This window comes from Pinus tabuliformis, chromosome 3_1, assembly GCF_031772625.1.
Source record: "Pinus tabuliformis cultivar Carrire ecotype Pingquan chromosome 3_1, CPIR1, whole genome shotgun sequence".
In the NCBI taxonomy this organism is placed as follows: Eukaryota; Viridiplantae; Streptophyta; class Pinopsida; order Pinales; family Pinaceae; genus Pinus; species Pinus tabuliformis.
The window spans coordinates 121,472,089-121,495,263 of record NC_142301.1 but is presented as its reverse complement, the minus strand read 5'-3'; the positions used below and the strand labels follow the sequence as shown (position 1 = coordinate 121,495,263).

The following is a 23,175-nucleotide window of genomic DNA, read 5'->3' as shown; positions in this document are numbered from 1 at the left end:
TAAACTTAGGGAAAATAAAACATTAATGGGAATTAATATGAAACTGTGTTAGAATGGTCAAAAAGACATGGATCAAGCCAGATCTAATCTTAGCCGTTGATTAGGGGTTTAATCTCGGTCATTGATATGTCAACAGGGAAAGTATAAGAGGAGGCTTGAGGGTCGCTTGGAGAACACACCAGAGTGATCAGTCATCTATTCTCTAGAGCTGGGTTTGCTAAGAGAGATAGAATTAGTGATCGGGAGATGCAACTGAGGGGCATTTGAGTACAGAGAGACAAAGAGGCAGAGATAATGCCGGGAGAGCGGCACAGTAGCCAAGGAGAGTGACGCAGAGCCAGCCAGGGCTCATGCAGGGCCACAAAGAGGCAGCTGGGAGTTGCGCAGAACCTCAAAGAGGTCAGCGTTGCTGATGCAGAGGGTCAGAGGGCTAACGCAGGGCCTCCGAGGGCTGACGCAGACCCATCCGGGGTGACGCAGGGCCAGCGTGAGGCAGAGGGGTTGACGCAATCCAGAGAGAGGCTGACGCTGAGGTTTCTGGGGCAGATTGGTGCTGAGTAGCTGCCGGAAGGATTATCCGAGGTTTCAGCCAAGAGATTTGTCAAAAACTGAGAGGTATTACTGCCAAGGAAATTCTCTATTGGGTAGGCCAGTTTCAGCACCCAAATTGTAATCTGATATTGCTTAATAAGAAAACCGTCAGATAGCTGCACCGGTTTTCCCACATTGGGTTTTGCTAGGGACGTTAGTCCAAAAATAATGGTGTCATATGGCGTGTTTGTTTCCGTTTCTTTTAGTTGTTGATCTGTAATATGTTGAGCATATGCACTAGTGTTTATTTTCAGTATTTACATTGTAAATAACTTGTTAAGTAAAATAACAATTAAGTAGGAATAAATCCAATAAAGTGCATGGAGGTTTTCTAAGTAAACTTAGAAACTTCAACACAACGGCAGGAGGATTTGCAGGAGGGAAATCGGGACTCGGAGGGAGTTCAAGAGAGAACTTCCAGACGGGAAGTAGAGACTCGGAGGAGTCGAACAGGGAACTTCCAGGAGGGAAGTAGAAGAGCATTATGGAACTACACGGAGTAAGAGACCAGGATAGACTGGACGGAGCGTCGAACTTCGCAGTCTGGAAGGCCAGAATCTTATCTGTACTTGACAGAAATTGTGTCAAGAACTTCGCCTTGAAGGTTATAGCTATCCCAGTCGACCCCAATGATAACAATAAGTACGAGGAGGCAATGGCGAGGGCCAAGAGCATCATCCTTGACGGGGTTAAGGACCATGTAGTACCGCACATTGCCGAGAAGGAAACGGCATATGAGATGTGGGAGACCCTCAAGAAATTGTACCAGCGTACTTCTGTGCAGACAAGAATGCTACTTGAGAATCAGTTGAGGTCGTATCATATGAAGAAGGGAGAACTGATTGACACCTTCCTCGGAGGACTGAATGAGATCCGAGATCAGTCGACTGCTGTAGAAGCCACGCCGTATCAGGAATTGATGGTGAGGACAGCCCTGAATGTTGTCTCAAAAGATTGGGAGGTATTTGTCCAGAGTATACTAGGCAGAGGGACTCTCCCAACTTGGGACGAGATGTGGACGGCTCTTCGCCAGGAAGAGATCAGACGACAGTCGAAGACGGGGTAGTAGTAGCAAGGGGATCAAAGTCAAGCAAGAGGTGGAAGATGTTGCCCTAGCATCTGAGGAAAAGCAAGAAAAGCGGAAGAAGAAGGATCACTCCAAGATCAAGTGCTTCCACTATGGGGAGCTGGGTCATTATGCGATCCAGTGTCCAAGGAAGAAGAGTAAGGGAGAGTCTTCCAAGACTAAGGCAACGCCAGCACGGCAGAGAAGGAAGTTTTGACACACGATGACTGTGCCATGAGTGCACACGCACCACTTGAGAAGAAGTGGGGAGACATCGAACTGTAGCCAGGAGGACTACAGGCGATGAGGGGCAGGATCCTCGAGGTACCCAGCCTCTTGGATTAGACCTTGCTACGGGAGCCCCAAAGAGGAGTAGCAGGACTGACTGAGTCAGGTAGAGATGGATGCAGATGAAGCGGCAGAGAGAGCTATAGTGCAGGAGTCCCGAGACAGCGCGAGGCTAGCAGGCTGCAGTAGTGCGAGAGGCAAAGGAGTGTTGCACCAGTGCAGGATGACACCGAGAGGTGTGCAATGGTGCAAGATGCAGGGAGTTGTTGCAGCAGCGCAGAGGTCAGAAAGGGAGCACTTGTCAGCGGCAGAGGGAACTTCAGCATCATGAGGGTTTCTAGCCCAACAGCGAGGTCAGAGTTGGGAGATCAATTACTTACTTCTCAGTAACTGAGTTGTAGTGCAGCAGTGAGCAGCACGATGCAACATGTTGAGAGGAGTTGCAATGCGGATGCAGAGTTGAGAGAAAGGACCAACAACAACACGGACGCAGAGGGAGCTGTCGTACAGATGCAGCAGTGGCAGAGGAAGAACCATGGGCAACAATACAGGATACATCAGTGTAGAGGATGGTGGGCAGTGGGCCTAACATCAGCACAGGGACCGATGCTGGATGATCAGAGTAATACTCAGTGAGGAGTATTGCTAGAGCAGAGTCCTCGCTAAGAGGGAGTGTTGATTTGGGGTAGCATCGGATGTGCTCTAGCCATGAAATTTGGTGGAGAGGTTGGGGCACATGAGATCTCTAATACCTAGAAAGGGTTTGGGCAGATTCTAAACAATTCAGGACATATTAAAATAATTAATATTTTTAATGGAGTCCCTAAGTCTAAACTTAGGGAAATTAAAATATTAATGTGGATTAATATAAAATTGTGATAGAATGGTCCAAAAGACATGAATCAAGCCAGATCCAATCTTAGCCGTCGATTAAGGACTTAATCTTGGTCGTTGATGTGTCAACGAGAAGTATAAGAGGAGGCTTGAGGGTCACTTGGAGAATACACCAGAGTGATCAGTCATTCTATTCTCTAGAGCGGGGTTTGCTAAGAGAGATAGAATTAGTGATCGGGAGTTGCAGCTGAGGGGCATTGAGTACAGAGACAGAGAGGTAGAGATAGTGTCGGGAGAGCAGCGCAGTTGCAAAGGAGAGTGACGCAAAGCCATCTAGGGCCACGCAAAGGCAGCCGGGAGCTGCGCAGAGCCTCAAAGAGGCCAGCGTTGCTGACGCAGAGGGCCAGAGGGCTAAAGCAGGGCCTCCTAATGCTGATGCAGACCCATCCGGGGTGATGCAGAGCCAGCGCTACGCAGAGAGGGGCTGACGCAGTCCAGAAAAGGTTGACGCTGGGGTTTCTAGGGCAGATTGGTGCTGAGGAGTTGCCGGAAGGATTATCCGGGGTTTCAACCAGGAGATTTGTCTCAAACTGAGAGGTATTACTGCCAAGGAAATTCTATGTTGGGTAGGCCAGTTTCAGCACCCAAATTGTACTATGATATTGCTTAATAAGAAAACCCTCAAATACCTGCATCAGTTTTCCCACACTGGGCTTTTCCGGGGACATTGGTCCAAAAATAATGGTGTCATATGGTGTGATTGTTTCTGTTTCTTTTAGTTGTTGATCTGTAATATGTTGAGCATGCACTAGTGTTTATTTTTAGTATTTACATTGTAAATAACTTTTTAAGTAATGGAACAAGTAGGTAAGAATAAATCAAATACAGTGCATGGAGGGTTTCTAACTAAGTAAACTTAGAAACTTCAACAGTACAGCTGCCCATGGCCCTACCACTGTTGCATCTGTACCGCAGCTCCCTCTGCATCCATGCTGCTGCCCATGGCTCTGCCACTGCCACTGCTGCATCTGCACTGCATCCCCTCTCATCATGTTGCTTTGTGCTGCCCATAGCACTGCCACTGCTAACTACTACACTACAACTCAGTTACTGAGAAGTAAGTAACTGATCCTTCCAATTCTAACATCCCTGTCAGGCTAGAAACACTCCCAATGCTGAAGTTCCCTTTATCGCTGACAAGTGCTCCCTCTACTGACCTATGCGTTGCTGCAACAACTCCATGTATCTCACACTGCTACCTCACGCTATCCCGAGACTTCTGCACTGTAGCACGCTCTGTCGCTCCATCCGCATCCGTCTCTACCGACATCTCCCAGCCCTGCTACTCTTCAGGGCTCCAGTAGCAAGGTATAATCCAAGAGGTTAGGTACCTCGAGGATCCTGCCCCTCATCGCCTGAAATCCGTCTGACTACAGCTCAATGTCTCCCCACTTCCTCTCAAGTGGCGTATGAGCACTCATGGCACAGTCGTCATCTGTCTCCACTTCCTTCCCCGCCCTCGCTGGCACTGCCTTGGTCTCAGAAGCCTCTCCCTTGCTCTTCTTCCTTGGACACTGGTTCGCATAATGACCCAATTCCCCACAGTGGAAGCACTTGACCTTGGAGAGGCCCTTCTTTCGTTTCTCCTGCATTCCTGCAAGATGCTAGAGCAGCATCCTCCTCTTCCTCTTTCTTGATTCTGACCCCCTTACCACTACTCCCTGCCTTGGTTAACCGTCTAATCTCTTATTGACGAAGAGTCGCCCACAGTTCCTCCCAATCCGGAAGGTTCGACCTGCCTAGTAAGCTTTGGACAAATACCTCCCAGTCCTTTGAGACTGCGTTCAATGCAGTCCTCACCAACATCTCCTCATCCGGTGTGGCCCCTATGGAAGTCAGTTGGTCCCAGATCTCTGTCAATCACCCGAGGAAGATATCTATTTGCTCTCCCCTATGCATCTGGTATGACCGTAGCTGATTTTTTCTAGAAGCATATTCCTCTGCACGGAAGTAGTATGCTGATACAACTTCTTCAGGGCATCCCACATCTCATTTGCCATACCCTTCTCGACAATATGTGGTACCATATGATCCTTGACCCCGTTAAGGATGATGCACTTAGCCCTGGCCATTGCCTCTTTGTACTTCTCATTTTCAGTCGGGTCAACTGGGATCGCTATCGTTTTCAAGGCGAAGTGCTTGATGCGATACCTATCTAGAATGGACAAGATCTTGGCCTTCCAGACTACGAAGTTGGAGGCTCCATCTAGTCTATCCTGATCTCTCAGCCCATTCACTGCCATTTCGCTGCTCCTCTTTCGACTCTTTCGAGTCTCTCTACTTCCCTCCTGGAAGTCCTCTGATCGACTCCTGCTGAGTCTCTCAACTTCCCGTCTAGAAGTTCTCGGTTTGACTCCCTCTGAGCCTCGATTTCCCTTCTGGAAACCCCTCTGCCAATGTCGAGATGCCCCACTCTGATCGTTTGTGCAACTGCACCACTGATCTAGATTTATTGGCTAGAAATCCTCGGCAACAACTCCGTCCTCCTTGGTCTTGCCCTGTTAGGTACAGTTCTGACCACAGTACCCAACTAGCTTCGCTCCGCAACTCACCCACAACCTCCTATGCCTCAGCAATCTGAAGGTCTGAGCCTCTAGGCTCTGCGCAATCTCGGCACCAGCAAAATCTGCACCTCCTAGCCACAGCGTCGATCCTTCCTGACTGAGAAAGATGATCGAGCACTGCATAGGTCAGGTCTGCTCCTCTCTACCTCAGCATTGATCCTCCTCCTCGCTCGAACTGATGACGCAGGCTCTCTGCGTCACCCCTTCCTTGCTGCTTTCTGCTAGGAACAACTTCTGTCACTCGAGACAGCTATTTCTGCTATTGCTGCTCTGCTTGGTTGATGCCTTCAGTGATCCTGTGATCTACAACCACGCTCTGATACCATGTTGGAATTTCTAAGTCTAACCATTAGAAATTCTTCTTGTACTATTTGATTTATTTCTTCCTACTTGTTCAATTAATTAACAAGTTATTTACCATGTAAATACTGAAAATAAATACAAGTACAGTATCAAATTTCAACACATATAGATCATCAACTGAAATAAACAAGCACACAAGTGACACCGTTGTTTTTGGACTAATGTCCCTGGGAAAACCCAATGCAGGAAAACCGGTGTAGCTATTCATAGGGTTTTATTATTATGTAGTTTCATAATACAACCTGGGTGCCAGAAATGGCTCACCCAACAGAGAATGCCCTCGGCAGTAGTACCTTTCAGTCAAAGACAAATGTTCCACCTAAACCACCGATAACGATCCCACAACAACAATGCAACTTTTGTTGCTCTGCGTCACTCTGATAGGGACTGCGTCACCCTATTTGGCTCTCCAGCTCCCAATCTGTCCCACGAAAAATCTCCCAACGCTGCCTCTAGGCCCTACGTCAACCGCTCTAGCCTAGCGTCAGCCTCTCTAGCCCAGCATCAGCCTCTTTGGGCTCTGCATCAGCCTCTGGAGCCTCTGTCTCTCACACGCTGACCCTCTTTGTCTCTGCGCAGCTCCTGGCTACCTCTGCATGGCCTCTAGCTGCCTTTGCGTCAACCTCTCCTGGCTTCTACGCTGATCCCCCCTGGTACTAGCTCTACCTCTGTTATGTATTTACTGGGCCTTAGCTACAACTCAGATCACTCACTGAATTTCCTCAGCAAACGCTGCCCCAGAAAATCGAGTTCTTGATCTCTCTCGCTGTGTTCTCCAACTAACCTCAAGCCTCCTCTTATACTTTTCTCGTTGGCCCATCAACGGCCGAGATTAAATCTCTAATCAATGGCTAAGATTAGATTTGGCTTGATCCATGACTTTTGGACCATTCTAACTCAGTTTTATATTAATACTCATTAATATTTTATTTTTCTTGAGTTTAGGAACTCCATTAAAATATTAATTATTTTAATATCTCCCAAACCGGTTAGAATCTGCCCAAATCCTTTCTGGGTCTTGGAGATCTCATGTGCTTTAGCCTCTCCACCAATTTTCGTGGCTAGAGCACATCTGGTGCTACCCCAAATCAACAGTTGGATTTCATACGAAGAAAGTAGCATTTTAGATTTCCTTTCTGGGTCTTGGAGATCTCATGTGCTTTAGCCTCTCCACCAATTTTCGTGGCTAGAGCACATCTGGTGCTACCCCAAATCAACAGTTGGATTTCATACGAAGAAAGTAGCATTTTAGATTTCACTCAAAATCCAGCAAACTTAACAATTTTTTCAGGATTTCAAGATTGCAGCAATTGCAATGTTTCCATTGGATTTTGTCATGTAGAAGGGTAAGGAACTAGTACTTAATAAAGAGCACCAATCCCTCTATGTACTTGATGATAGTGGCATTGATTGTCGAATTGGTTGTCGAACTCCTCTATGATGACTCTACTAAAAATGTACCTGTCACTCAAACAAAGTCTTGACATGCTACGTTTTTTCTATCTTATTTTAATGCTTAGAGGGTTATATTGATGACAAAGATCCCAATATAGGCAATGATTTTGATGATATATAGGTATTTGTTGTAGCATGATTTTTTTGGATGTTAGAGGCCATCTAGAGCCTATTTGTTGATGTATTTTCAATTCAGGGATGGATTACACTCAATGCTATTTTGGTTATGTGTGCCCTTACATGCTATAAAAATAAGAAATTTTGCTTATTTGTTTATAAATGGTTTGGATTCATATATATATATTTTCTTTAAAATTTGAATATTTTGTGTGTTTTTGGTCCGGTTTTTTACCGGTTCCTGTCCGGTTCCGATTAGTGCCTAGTCCACAAGGTTTTTCAGTTCGATCACCAGTTCGGTTCTGATAACATTGATCCTAGGGACACTTGCCTGTGGCTGGAAAAGCACCAAACCAAACAAAAAGGCATCTAGTGGTGACAAGTTTAGATTTCCTATGGTCATCTCATTGATCCATTCATTCTTCTTAGTGCAGATACATGAATTAAAAATACAATAAGAAATTGTCGCCTTCGCTCTTGGGGGACATAGGAGCATTAAAGTCAGAACTGACTGTTCACACTTCAGGCAGAACGTATTTTCAAAAGGAAAACAGACTCCCTCAACGTTAACGCTAAGGCAGATAGTGTTGCATTACTTGCCTATATAGGGATAGAATATAAAATCGCAGCCTAGCTGGAATATTTGTATTACATTTACGCTGTAGTGTATTCTTCTGTGCAGTGATGATGGATTTTTCCAAATAAAAGAACAGATTGATCATTTGAAAAACATGTTTGTAAAGAGTCGTAAAATTATCTAGCATTGAGCAATATCAAAAAATTTAGGCTGGCAAAATTTTAAAATAGTATTCTTAACTACAATATTTATACTACATAATGGAATAAGCTTCAAGATAGTCTAAAATCAAACATTTTCAAAGTTGTCTGTGACTTCCTTTTCCTAGTTATGGTTTGTAGTTCCATTCGAATGCCTCAAGATGTGGAAACCAGGGTATTTGTATAGAACATTGAATAACATTGGAAAAGTTAGTAAATAAATATAATTAAACTCCTAGAGGTCATATCTGCAGAAGACAAAAAAATGAAGTGAATCGCTGGAAGTTGACCATTATCAGACACTATCTTCAAGACGTTAATTTTAAAGTATAACACATTTTCAGCAAAAATACATGGAAATACATATTAGGTTTTAGAAAATGTAATAATAAATCTCTAAGAGTCCTCTCCTTAGGAGTCTCTCTCCATAATGAGGTCAACATTAGAATAAATAGAAACACTGGACTCCTAAAACACGCTAGTAAAAGAGTCTTCATATATATTTTAAGTATCATTTTCCAAGATATACATGTCCGAACCTAAACGAAAGGCCCAGAAAGAACTATGAACAAACCGCAACTCGTGAACCTTTTACAGCTTCCGTCCCGCTTCCAACTTTCAAATCATAGTATCTGAACAATAAAGGACTTGTCAGATCCAAGATGACGAATTTATAAAGAATTATATAAGGAAAGATGTCTCTTCCTAGTCATATGAACTCATTGTTCACAACAAAGACAACTCTATTTCATATTATCCTGTTTCCGGCCACCACCGAAACATCAAAAACCAAAAAATGAGAGCCTAGATAGGATATGATTTATAGAACGAAACTATTGCAATTATGCAGCAATTTTTATTTTTCGTAATAACAGCACACCATGATAAGAATCTCCTCTTCACTTACAGAATCTCCAGTACTGATGGAATTCGTTTGGAAAATTCCTCATTATCTATCAAATCAAAAACTGAAAGTGGATGCATGCTAAAGAAAACTTGTTCATTTATTTGTTATTTGTTTGAACTTAGGATCAGATTGTAATTTCCCATAAATAACCCTCTTCGTGTGCAGAAGCTAAATCATTACGTTCTGCAACCTCTCTCTCTCTGAAGTTTACTAGGAATTAAAAGTTAAAACCACTCCCTGGTCATAAGTCTCTCGAACATCCATAATTGTTACACCTCAAACATTAAAACAAAAGTACAAAAGATATCTAACTTGAATTGGCAAAAACTCCACCTTTGTCTTCGTGACAAACATACAAACATCCAACTATGCATTTATGTGGCTTTGTACAGGCACAATAGCTTTCTTTAGTTAAGTTTTAATTAAAATGGCTTCATACATTGTTTATTTAGTAGTGTTCGTAAGGTTTGAGGAAATGTAAGTAAATTACCTGTTTGAGAAACATTCTATTTTTTGAAGTACTGATGTTCTTCAAATAGGCATCTATGCATCTTGAAATCTATCCCCAAAGTTGTTCTTCCATTTTCCTTTACATTCCCTATAATTTGTTAGATGCACATTATATACGATAATCTAGATGTCTGTGCTCCATTAGAAAGAAAGAAGAAAGAAATTATTTTAATGTCCACGAGGCTAAAGATAGCATATGGGACATATTGCTTCTTCATCTGCTTGATGTATTTGGCCTTTTGTCTGTGAAGCTTCAAAATGAATGCTCCCAGCGTCAAAATAAATGCTCCCAGCTTCTCGACAAACCCCTCGCTAAATAGATGATCCCAAGAGCTAGCTACCAGCATACCTACATAACTTTCTCTGTTGCCTTTGAAGACCTCACATTCTAAAATGAAATGTTTTTCTGTTTCCACTTTTCCGGAAGAACAAAAAATGCATACTCTTTCCTCCCACACTTCCTTTGGCCTTTTCCAGTGCCCTGTTTCACAACGGAGTTGATGAGAATTAGTCCTTAACTGAGCAATAAGAATTTTGGCTCTCCAAGAGATATTGGCCTCTATGTATGCTTTTGGTTGATGACTATGAGTGGGATTAAACACTTCAATATAGTACTTTTTCTTTCTTCATAACTCCTTATCCCAAATACGTTTGTGGAACTTTTCCATAACAAAAGCTTTTATCTCTTCGTTGTTTATGGAACACGCGTTCAAGCAAATACTCCATTTACTAAATCATTTGTTATTTTGTTACATCCAAGTTTTTTTGCTCTTGCACAATCTATCATTGCCGCCTTAGGCCATCTACCCTCTTCCATTTGCTCAATTTCTTTTAAATACCTTACGACTCGCACCATAGCAATTGCTTCAATAGGAGCAGTCCTTGTTTCACTTAACAAGATAGCATAAGGAACTGCGCTTTTAATCTTAAATTTGTTTGTAATCAAACGCTTCTGAATTTTCTCAGTTTGTCTCCACTACATGTCGGATGTACTGTTGGCCCATAGTTCACAACCATAGAGAATCACCGGAATCACTAGAAGCCCAAAAAGGAGTTTCAGTGGTTTTCCAGTCCCATAACTTTGCCTCTCTACACCTATTTTGAAACGCATAAAATGCTTTCCAACCCCCCAAAGTTCTTTTCTTTCTACAACCATTCCAGCTTAGATTTTTGTTGAAGTCAATTCTGAGGTATTTTTAATCCGCAACTTCTTCCAGAGTGTTGCCTTCAAAGTAGAACTTATGTTGGTTATGTTTTCTTTTCTTAGAGAAAACAACTACTTTCGTTTTGCTAATATTAACTTGCATCCCCACAATTCTACAAAAATGTTCAAGGGATAGTAAGTGCTCTTGCAAACCAAGAGCCGATTTAGCAATCAGAATACGGTCATTTGCATACAAAAGAAGCCTTATAACAAACTTGCCCAAATAGATACCATCACCCAACTTGCGAATTTAACCACTCCTCAAGCTTGTCGATATATAAACCAAAAAGGGTAGGAGACAGTGGGCAACCTTGCTTGACCCCAATATCGCTTCTAAAACTTTCAGAAATTCCTGCTGAAGTTCTAATTTTGACTTTCACCTCTTCATACAGCCTATGCACAACTGCTCCCAAATGTTTAGGAACCCCAAGTTCCTCCATTCTGTGCCAAAGCTTATCCCTAGGAACTGAGTCAAACGCTTCGCTGAAATCAACAAAGCAACAAAAAGCTTCTTCCTTTTTCTCCTAAACTTTTTCAATGGTGTGCCTTAAAGTCATACAATGATCAACTGTGGAATGTTTAGGTCTAAAACCTGCTTGCCCTTTAGCACGCTTATCTCTTTCTTCTACCCACTTGCTAATTTTGTTTTCTAGCATACTTCCAAATAGCTTTGCAAACAAAGGGTTTATCATGATGTTCCTATAATTGGAGGGATTATTGACGTCACCGCTCTTGCAAAGAGGTATTGCTAGACTAGTTGTCCAATCTGTGGGGAGCCCATGTTGTATGATGTTGTTGAAGATTTTTGTAATGTGAGGTGCAAGAATCTTTGAGCCCCACTTTAGATATTCTGCTTGGAGTTCGGCTAAGTCTTTTGCTTTTCCAACACCCAACTTCTTGATACCCATCTCTACCTCTTGTACCATGAAGAGTTCAATATCAGTGTTGACCAAGGGGGGAGGGTCAACCTTGAGAACCTGCTCATAGAATTGTCTTGCATAGTCAAACCATTTAGAAGTTGTAATATTATTTCCAATTTGTACCTTTTCCGATTGGAGCTCCTTCCAAAATAATTTGGGATTATTTTTCCTAAGGAAGAATAGTTCTTCCCTCTTTGAAACAATGAAATCGGCCTTTTTCTTGCTTAATAATTGTTTGTAAGCTTTGAGTTTTGTGTTATCCTTGTTTGACTCTTTCCACATTCTCCTTGCCTTTTTGCACTCCTCGTCAAAACAAGCATTAACTGGAAAGCAATTTGTTTCAGACTTCTTAATTTTTGCTCCTTTGCACTTTGCAAGTGCGCATTGAATTAAATGTGCTAATTCATGACTATGAAGGCTGTGAATTGTAATTTTCTCCTTCTTGAAGAGCCTCTCTAGTGTCATTTTGAAGGTATTACATTTTGCTGGGGTCAAAAGAATTATGCCCTATGGGAGATTTTGTTGGACATGCTGAATTTTTACTCTAATCGTTTCTTTCCAATCCAAGAGAAACATAAATAAATTGGCTTGTGATATGATTTCAAGTCCCACAGTTGATCTCCAATCAAAACTTCCTCCACTTTCTCACACAAGCCATGCGAGCAAATTACATAATCTACCACACTTGCTCCATTGTAAGTATTGCAAGTGAAATTACCAGACTTTGCCCATCTAGTCAAGCCATTACAAATGACTAAATCAAAGGCCCCACATAGAGTAAGCAATTGTTCACCAAAGAGATTGCAACCCTTGTCCTCTGAAATTCTTTCCCACTGATGATTACTTTCTTTTGTAAGCCAAATAGGGTCACAATCATCTTTACAGCAAAGAATGCTAGCTTGCTCACTTGCAGTCCTAGCATTGAAATCACCCACTATAAGGACATCACTTAGCTGTGAATATGTTGCAATATCCACTTTTAACGTTGCAAATGGTTCTTTGTGGTCAAGCCCTCTACCTTTGTAGATTTTTGAAACCTACAGTGCAAAATAGCATGCTGCAATTCTGATGTGGTTTCCATTTTCTGATATTTTAAACCAAATGAACTGCTAATTTGAGTCTTCTTTTTCTAACCGGATGAGACGACCTTCTTTCTCCCTTACTAAAACCATGATACCCCCGTGCCCTTTGCCATTCTCTGCTACCTTGTTCCACACTGCCATCTTCCAGTGTCCTTCAAACAGAGGTGTCTTGCACCCTTCGTGCTCATGTGTTTCTATGAGGCAAATTATGTCTCTATCTTCCGCAATAGGCCCTAACCTAGGTCCTCATCTCCATGGGTAACCTCTGCAGTTCCAACAAACTAATCTTAAGGAAACCTGGGTATACAATGACAGTAACTTCCAAGTAAGCTCTAGGAATACACAAAGCTGGGAATCCCTTTGCACGAGGTACTTGGCTCTAATAGCTTATCTTAGTTATAGCAACAATCTTTTGGATTGGAGCAAAAGTGTCATAAGTGCATCACCAAGCTAAAGGAGCCAAAATTAAAATATTAAAAAAAGTACTTCAAAGAAACTATTAGTATTACAATGATCATATGAGATGAGTTATGATTTTGAAAGGACAGCTTAGTAGCAATGGAGTCAAGATACTATCTTGCAAATAAATTCAGGTAACATGAAAAAAATTTCACCACCACAGACTCTGAGGTGTAACAGGAATACAATAAAAATGAGGCAGACACTGCGCCCAAGAAGATCATAATGGAATCTTTCTTGTATGCTTGCATGATCTGAATTAGATTTCGAACGTTGCATTCCACAAAGACAAGTAGCCCATACAAGGCTTGAACAATCACAAACTGCAAAAGGACTAACATTGCAATTTGACACTTTAAGAGTCAGTTGAAGAATTGTTAAGTTTAGGTATGTTCTATCCTTAGAGCAATTTATTTCAATTTTCACAATTAGCTCAATATCTATTCCAGATTAGCAATCACATCAGCATAATAGTAAATTGCAGATAGAACATAAACATAAATCGCAGAACACAAACCAAGACAAGAGGACACAAGATGTGGCGCTAGCCAGGGACAAACCCCAATGTGGGGAAACCCTTGATCAATTCTTCTTATATGTTCTTCAATAGTTCAGCAGAGAGAGAGATAGTACATTTACAACAGAAGTCAACATTTTGACTTATCTAAATAGGAGCATAGATCATCTCTAAGAAGATGATACATGAGGTAGCTGACCTTAGTTGAAAACATGCTGCTTCAACTGATTCTCCAAGGTGACTCCATCACCATGTTGCACCTCATCATCATGCTGCACCTCACTGTGTTGCACCATGTTGCACCCATCATCACTATGTTGCATTTCATCGTGCTTCACTAATCATGCCTGTACCCATCACTGCACTGCATCATGTACCATTGTTGTACCAATGCTGCACCATGTCCAACAACACTGATCTACACCATGCTGCACCATTACTTCTGTCATGCTTCCTCATTGCTTAAGTCATGTTTCCATACTGCCTTAGCTGCTGGCTATGGCCTATGGCCTAGCCCAACAACAAGATAGACTATGATCCATGCAATAGTCAACACTTTGACCCAATACATGACAAACTCTCACTCCAAGTTTGTTGCCCAACCACTGTGGAAACTGTCACTAGTCTAGGGCATCTAATCATGAGATCTGCCCTCATCTCATTGACTTCCACAGGCTGCCTTAACACGATCCAAATCTGATCCTCATCTAGGATCCAACACCTACAAGAAATGTCATAAATAACATACCTTAGCTCACTGTTTTGAGGTCTGATTTGTTTGCTGCAAACTAGGCCTGGTTAGGGCATATCACAGTCCCTTTGCCAGCCTTCTTTTCCGCCCAGATTTGCTCCAAGGTGATGCGGCTGCCCTTCCTTGTGGGGATAAGACCTTTCACTGTTATCCTGGGCGGTTCTAGACCTTACGAAGTCCTCGGCCTGCCCTCAAACCCTGCGGCATGCTACAACAAGCTCCCATAGGCTTGCAACAACCATGTTAAGGGTTTGCCCACCCTCAAACGTTCTCAAAACAGTCCCTCCTTGCTTCGGCCCTCTAACAAGACTCCTTGGCCCTCCTTCCAACAATTCAGTCACCTGAAATGGCCTTAAAACAACCCTCTTTCTCCCACGCAGGACTGCCTCTACTTGCTCTGACTAGGGCATGATAGACCTGCGCATTAGGGTTGTGTATATAGGCCTTAGATCTCCCTTGCTAACACTGCAGTTTGACATCCTTTAGACAGTCGGGTTAGGGCAGCGTATGAGGGCCTCTTCTATCCCTTTTTGCTGCAACTAAGGGTTGTCTCAAACCCTTCCAAAGCAGTGTATAGATTAGGGCATGACTGCAATTAGCTAGGGCATCATAAGATTGTGTTTAGATTTCATGCTAATGCTCCTTTCCTCTTGTGTCTAGGGCTTCCTCCTCTTAGACTTCTCTTCCACTAAAACCCAAAACAAGTGGAGCGAAATCAAGGGTGAAGTGTGCGTTCAAATGACTATCAAGTCACCTCATTTTATACTAAAATGTTGAGCACACGTGGGGGTTATTTGGTTGCCAGCCGACCTTGACAAATTGTCCCATAACACAAATAAATTCATATCTCCATGAATACTTATCAGAATCGGATGATCTTCAGATCAATCCTACTCTTCTCGATGAGAGAGATCCAAGAAAAATATCAGCTGCCATAAATAAGATGACCCACATGGAGTTTGGCCCTAGTTGCCAATTTTAACACTCCCTCTCAACTAGGGAGAACTCCATCTGCTGATCCATCTTCCAGACTATACTATCTCTGTCATCAATGCCCTGCACTGCTCTGCTCTGCTTTGTTCTGCTCTGTTGAACCATGAAAAAGAAGAATTGATCGAGAATGTCTCATACCATTCTCTATGGACTCGAAGTCAATCCCATATAAAGAGAGTGCTCAATAGCGCTCTTACTGACCCGAAGTTCGTTCCAATTGATCCCAGATCAATGTCGATCATCCTAACATAGGGAGTACAGTAGATAAACGATGTGTCCATCGGTACTACTATGGTCCCTAACCCCATTTCTCTACTCATTGGCCAAATGAGAGGTACTACTATGGTCACGATGTGTCCATCGGTAGGACGCCTCGACAGGAGAACCACTCATCCGGTCCATAAGTTGCCACAGGGTATCACAAGGGAAGGTTGAACCATTCACCCTGTTGACCCTGCCGCCTACACCTACCTACAAGTCAGTGAGAAAAGCCTTCAACCCCACAAGGTGTGGTTGGTGGCAGAGAACTCAGAGAAGGGGTTGTCACACTAATCCCGACTCTCTCCATTTGAGCTATCTCCTAGGTTAGCTAAGGGGGGTGGTCCCTAATGTAAAGTTAAATTAAAAGATGTGAGTTTCTAGGAGAGTGTTATAGTGAAAATGGATTACTTTTAAGGATTTATGAGCAAATATGAAGTGAGCAACTTGAAATAACAATGCCAATCATTAATATGATTAAAAACCATACAACCAGTGCCTTATAAGGAATTTTCTCAACAATTTAAAGATATATTTGCTCAAAGTAAAATGCAATGCTCTCAAAAGATAAAACAAAGTAACCCTGAAATGTAAATAAGAATTGTTAACACAAGATATGTAAGATACAAAATGCTTTTGAGAACTGAGGGCTCACTGTTCTGAACTGTGGCTTTAGGTTAACTCCCCTAGTTCTTAGCGTTCTTATTCATTCGTGCAGGTAGATGTGTCTCGTTCGGTGGCAAATGGGGTAACAACATCTCTTGCGTCGTATGGTGGGTCGATGAATGGGTGTGACGGCAGGTGCCATTCTCGGGTTGTTAGGTCTAGCAACACGTCTAGCCATCCTATTGTAGGTGTCGCATGGGGGAAAATATCCTATCTCGGGTATGTAGGAACGATGGGGTAACAACCTCCCTCGATCAGTTGGGGAGCATCAAATCAATCCAGCAATAAACTGAATAGGTAACACAGCATATTTCCGTAAGTAACGTTATGTGATATCAATCAGCATCTTCCTAGCCTAGCAGGTATGTGGTTTTATTGGTTGTTAACAGAAGGTAGTAGGCCAACCCAGGTAACAGGAACCCCGGTCACAGTCGTAGTCCCAGGTGTACTTTGGAAGCAGCCACAAAGATGTACGCTATTAGCGGCATCGACTATGACTCCCGGAGAAACTAGCAGCTATTAGCAATGAGAAAAGACTATAAGTAATGAACTTAAAGCAATGACAACTGGCTATCAACCTGCCCCTATGGCTCTGACTGGCTGACTAGTACTGGCTGGCAAGGCCTCCTGGCTAAGACAATTGGCTTAAGACAAATGGCTATCAACATTGACCTTAAGGCTATGAGGACTGGCAATGCCTAGCTGTATGGCCTGACCTTATGTCAATGAGGGTGTAGCACTGACTAGAATGATATTATGGCTGCTGCTCTAATACTGGTGACAATGACCTTAAGGCTCCTGCTACGAGGTTTAAGGTATCAAAGTAAAAGGTGTTATACAGGTTTAAGGTATCAAAGTAAAAGGTGTTATAGCAGTCCCTGGTAAGCATGCATGGTCTAGGGTGAGCTTGCCGAACTCTCGACTAAAAAGAGAGGGCTCCAGGTGTATTTCTGGCAAGTGAAAGAAAGGCGGCAAGGGAGTGTAAACATGTGCTCCTGGCTACGAACTTGAGTATTCCTGGCTTCTAGGTGGTAAACATTCCCTCCATGCTCCTAGGATAAAGTAAGAAAGAGGGTAAGATAAGTGAAAATCTATCTAAGCTAATAACAAAGCATACTGGTAACCTAGGAGTGCTGCTCGCTCTAGTGAGAGTTATCTATGTAGGGAATTCTCAGCAAAGGGTAAGGGCTTCATGAGCTTCCGCACCAGAACACACACAGCGGTGCTAAACCACAAATGCATGCAGAACCACCAACCAATAAGTGAGTGCATGTGGTTAGTTAGGAGTTGAATGGTGAGCTAGTACAATATTTGAGGTCGCTTTACTTGCTCTCATTATCCCCGCACCCTTTCTTCGCTTCGAACCGATCGAACTTACCTGACATAGATACATTTGAGGAGTAACTAAACGAAACAAGGGCGGGGAAAGGAAGTAATGGGCTAAAGAATAAGTAATTGCTAGAACGACTTGTCACCAAATAATCCGCCAGTTACACCGAAAGAGACGGTCAGCACAGCCAGAATGACGTAACCCAAGTTCATTATTTATGTGTCTAAATCCCGCTTTCAGGTATTAGAAACTAGATAGGATGGGTTCACTCGCTTCACTCGTTCCCCTGCTACGGGTCACTCGCTTCGCTCGCTCACTTTGACCCTAAAAAGGTGAGGGTGAGCCTGCTGAACTCTCGACCCCCCCGAGAGGGCCGCCATCAATTTATTGCTTGTACACATCGGGCAAAGAGGGACGGAGTCACTCACTATTCATATGGTGAGGGATTCTATCCAGCCGAAGGTTCCCCGACGACTATCTTTTGACTCCGCTCCTTCGTTCGAAAGGGGGGAGGAACGGGTTGGTGAAAGGCAGGCACCAAACTCTTCCCATCAGTGGGATGGAGGAGCCATTCTCTAAATTGGATAGAGGATCACTAGAAACATATACTCTCTTATGAAATAGTCATAGTGAGCGTGACAGCACCTCCGGTATATCGGGGAGAGCCCCGAACCCCACTTCATTCCTTATCATCATAGGTTTGATGTTCGTTTGACCAAGTTCTGGCTGCGGGACTGGAGATCGGTTTAGCTTCTATAGACCGGTTTAGAGACCGGAATAGCTTGAGAGCCTTACAAGAGACAGAGCTAGACCTACAGAGCTAGACAGAGATGGTATCCTCCACCAAGTTCAACGTCTCGATGGCGATATCAAGTATTCAATGAGTGGAAAGGTCTGGACAATTGAATAGGTCTCTTGACCAAGACATCAATATGCAATTAGACTTGAAACACGAAAAGAAAACACTTGTTTGAAATGATTACAATACTTACTTTTGGAATAGACTTTGCATATGAAAACTCAAACCATCAAGAAACAAGTAAAGTAAATGTAATAGAAAGTGCTCTTGGTTAATTTTATTAATTAGCTTTACAACAAGATTACAATTTAACTCTTCAATCCTCAGACCTCACGCTCGCCCAATGATATGGATCTCACAGTGAGGAGTCAATAGAGGAGTAGAGGATCCCTAAGATGTCTACTTCAACCAACTTATGTTGGAGGTAAAATTTTAATGATGCTTGGAGCCTTCCTACACTAAAATGCCTAGATGAAATGAAAATTGTGTTAATTCCCAAATTAAAATAATGATACATGCAAATGCTTCAAAGAAATTGATTTGCAATGCTTGAAAATGAAATAGTGTTCAACATAAGTTGCAATTATAACTTCAATTGGAGGAATAAAATTAGCTTACAAGTGTTGTATGTGTTTCATCAATGAATTAAAATAATACAAGTAATTTGCTTGAAAGTAAAATTTGTTAAAAATAGACAATGACAATAAATTGCTCCAATATTCAAGATAACAATGTAGCATAAAATTGAAGCATATATTCAAGTGCTCATGAAACAATTTACCAAGGTAAATGGAAACGAATCAAAGTTTGTTATGAATATAAAATGCTTGCATGTAAATGATGAATTGCCCAAAATAAAGTGTAAGCTTGTAGCTCCAAGCAACAATGAGAAAGAATATGCAAAGCTCAGACGAAATTGTAACAAACTTTAACTTAATGAAATGTGATAGTGAGGTTGTGTTAATTTCCAATTAAAGCATGCATGTAAGTGAATGAAGCATGAAAGCTTAAACCATGCAAATGTCAATCCACCCAAGAGAAGCCTCCCTCTAAATGGGGAGATAGGATACCATGGGAGAAATCTCAAGCTCCCACAAGAAAATTAGATCTTTTATTAATATTACAAAGAGAAGAGGGTTCTTCAAAGTCCTCAACTATACTCCAAGGAGAGTCCTCACAATAATTTCTTGAAACTTGGACACTAGACCTCCTTTCTTGACAAAGTAGTGACAAGATCTCACAAAACTTATGCAAGGGAAACAAGGTGTGAGTTTCCTCCAAATGCCCACGGCGTAAAGAGGAAAATGGGCAGCCCTCTAGTGAACTCGACTTGGCCAAAATAAGCCTCAAAAGGGCTCATGACATCCTTAGAAATCGAATCCCCAACACTTGCCAAAGGTCCATCAAACACTTGTTAGATGTTGTGGGAAGTTGCTCTTCAAAATCTGCCACACAAGAGTTAACAAACAATCCAAACAATGATTGCAAAATAAGTTAAGTATTAAAATAAAAATCAGCAAGATAAAATATATATGTACAATTATAATTTACAAAAGCTAAGCTAAAGAGTTAGAGTAAACTCGCGTCTTTGCTTAGCCATCTTCAAGCTCTTAGATAGCAAATGAAAGAAATGAAATACAATGTTTTTTAAAAGAGATTTAAATTTAGAGGTTCTCGGCTTGTGTACAAGCTATGTGCTGAAATCCCTGCAAAACCACTTTGTAAGATAAGACAAAGAAGGTTCAAAGAACAAATGAGAGCTCCTCTAAGAATGTATCAAGAGTGGATTGGTCTCTCCAAAGACTTCCTCTCACACTTGATTTTGTAATCCCAACAAGAAGTTCCCTCTACAAAACTTCAATTAAGAATTAGTTCCATATAGATGTAGCAATAAATAATGATAAGAAACTCTAGAGATTTATTTAAAACCAACTAGACCATTATATACGTAGAGCATACTTCTAAATCAAATGTCAATGCAAGATAGCTCTACATTAACAAATCTACAAAAGCATATGGAAGCAAATTAGATCAAAGCATGAGTAAAAGGAATTATACCAATGCTCAACAATTCATCACTCGAAAAGGAGGAACACCTCATGAATGAAACCCCAAAGTCTTTATTGATATTTTTGAAAGTGTACAAAACAAGAGCGCTTCCACAAGCACAATAGCTAGTAACAACATTGATTCAATGTGAGAGCCCATGGCTCTATTATATAGAGATTTGGGAGCAAATCCCAATGGAGAATGACAATGACAAATGGCATTGGAACCAATCCCAATGTAGAAGTGATTAAACAAGTGACAATTCCAAAGAGAAATTCGAATTTAATGAATAGAGCTCCAATGCCAAGTGTAAAAATCGAATTCTGGCAAGTGGACATCATTTTCTACTTCCCTTATGTGCCAAATTCGAATTTTATGGTGGAATGACAAGTGTATATGGGTGGTAACCCATGTGGGGACAATTTCCCACAAAAATCTCCACCAAATATTCTCCCAAATCCTCCAAATGTGCATTAATTTCACAAATTCGAATTTCCAAGCAGCATTTTCATTTAATGCCAGAAATTCGATTTTATTTGAACACATGTCCTTCTTTGATTTTAGGAGTCCACATCACCTTGGGACTTCACTTTAACTCCCCCATAATTTTCCACCTCATTTCCACAACGTTTAGCATATGTGGATATTAATTTTTCTCAATTTATTTAATTTTTGGCTTGATTAATTGCCAAATTTCCCACTAAACTTGGGGAAAATGGGTTTTGAGGGTCCAAAACACATTATTAACCCTTCAAAATGTGTCATAGTAGAAAGTTGAGGGTGAGAGTTGTAATTTTGATTACTCATACCCAATACAACTTCTCTAGACTACACTTATTACAATTTAAATACAATTTTATTTGCAATTTTTGACCTGCGAGAAATCTAAAAAATTAAAAAATGACTACCTAAACCTAACCAAATTTCACGAAATTTTTTGTGTGATCTAGTATGGTAATATACATCGACTCTAGACAATAAGATGTGTCAAGAGCTCAACCTTCAAACCGTCACCCCGGCTTTGGGGTAAAACGTGAGTGAAAAAAACTAATAAATTATCCGCCTCTGAAAAAGAAGGGATAATTAACCAGATAAAAAGAACACTCCAAGGTGTATTCGTTTGTTGATCGAGTGCCAACATCCTAGCCCTGTTACAGACTCAAAACACATCGTTACTAGTATCACTTATTACAATTCCCCGTAGGGTGTGGAATCTGGGTACAAGAAAGATGATGAGAAGATAGAAGTAGAGTTAAAAAACTCTGGTGACTGATGATGTTTGATGGTACAAGTGTCCTCTAGGTCATCCTTGGGCATGGAGTCTTCATATAATCATCAGGTGCCACTCCAGTGGTCAACACACCCATACATAGCGTACCACTAGGGGAGGGTGAGTCGCCCTATGGTCGCTTGTCGCTCCAAAAAGTAACCCAAGCCCCCCGAGCTCCCAGAGCTCAATGCATGCATCATACAAGACCCTCATACGAGGGCCTCTCAATGACTCCAAGTCATTCTGGAAAGTCACAAATTTGACCTTTCCTGGGGGCTTTGACAGAATGTCTGCGACCTGCACATTAAACCCAATGCGATGGAGCCTTCTTGCTCATCGATGCACCATATCCCAGATAAAGTGGTACCTGATGTTTATATGCTTGGAGCGATCATAACACACGGGATTCCTGAACAGTCAAATCCCCCTCTGGTTGTCACAGAAGACCACGATGGTATCCATCATGTGTCAAACAGCTCACTGAAGAGCTTCCTCAACCAGGCAACTTCACACAAGGTCATACTCGTAGCTATGTATCCGGTCTCAGCGGTGCTTAAAGCAATTGTCTTATGCTTCCTACTCATCCAGGATATCGAAGCAAAACCCAAAGAGAACCAGCACTTAGAATTGCTCTTGCGATCCTCCACACAGCCTACCCAGTCAGCATTCGAATAATCATGCAGCTTCACATTTCCGGCAGTGTATCTCAATCCACAAGAGATTGTGCCCTGAAGATATCTCAGAAGATTCTTGGCACCAATCCAGTGAGGCTCAACCATATATGAGCTCAACATGCTAACAACAAAACATATATCTAGACGGAAGTTCACCAAGAACATCAATGCTAGAATGAGTTTATGAAACTCAGAGGCATTTCCCAAATCAGGTTCGGCATCCCTACCACATAACTTTTGATATAGATCCATTGAGGTAGTCACCGGCTTGCAGTTCACCATTCCAAATTCGGAATCTAAATCCCTCTTACTTTCACAAATGAGAGGGTCTGCACCTGTCAGAAAGAGGTCGTTCTCATAAGGTGCCAGTATGAGAGGTCTATTATCCACAACCTTCAAGCAATAGTTTGGATCGACTTCATTCTTAGTGAATCTCAGCTTCATCAGACAGTTATCAATCCTCTCATATTAAGCCCGGGGTGTTTTGCTTCAAGCCATAGAGGGCTTCCTTCCAACTGCATACATGATATTCCCGATCATGAATCTCAACCCCTCGGGTTGTTCCAACCTTGTGGACCTGCTACATGAGGGGAATGATCACCTTGTAGGATTTTCCTTCGGTACATCTCGGACATGTACCTTCATGCTCTTCTTGAATTCAGGCATCCCTG

The 23,175-nt window shown here is 42.0% G+C and overlaps 1 protein-coding gene across 5 annotated transcripts in view; it reads right to left on the bottom strand.

The window, feature by feature from the left end:
- Positions 1-23,175, bottom strand: part of LOC149186062 (peptidyl-prolyl cis-trans isomerase FKBP16-4, chloroplastic-like) — a 219,715-nt gene that overhangs the window by 111,990 nt on the left and 84,550 nt on the right. For all 5 annotated transcript variants that reach the window (XM_089410886.1, XM_089410885.1, XM_089410882.1 and 2 more), the window contains exon 5: positions 8,690-8,747. In XM_089410886.1, the coding sequence (XP_089267012.1) occupies positions 8,690-8,747 (58 nt within the window). The remainder of the gene's footprint in view (positions 1-8,689; positions 8,748-23,175) is intronic.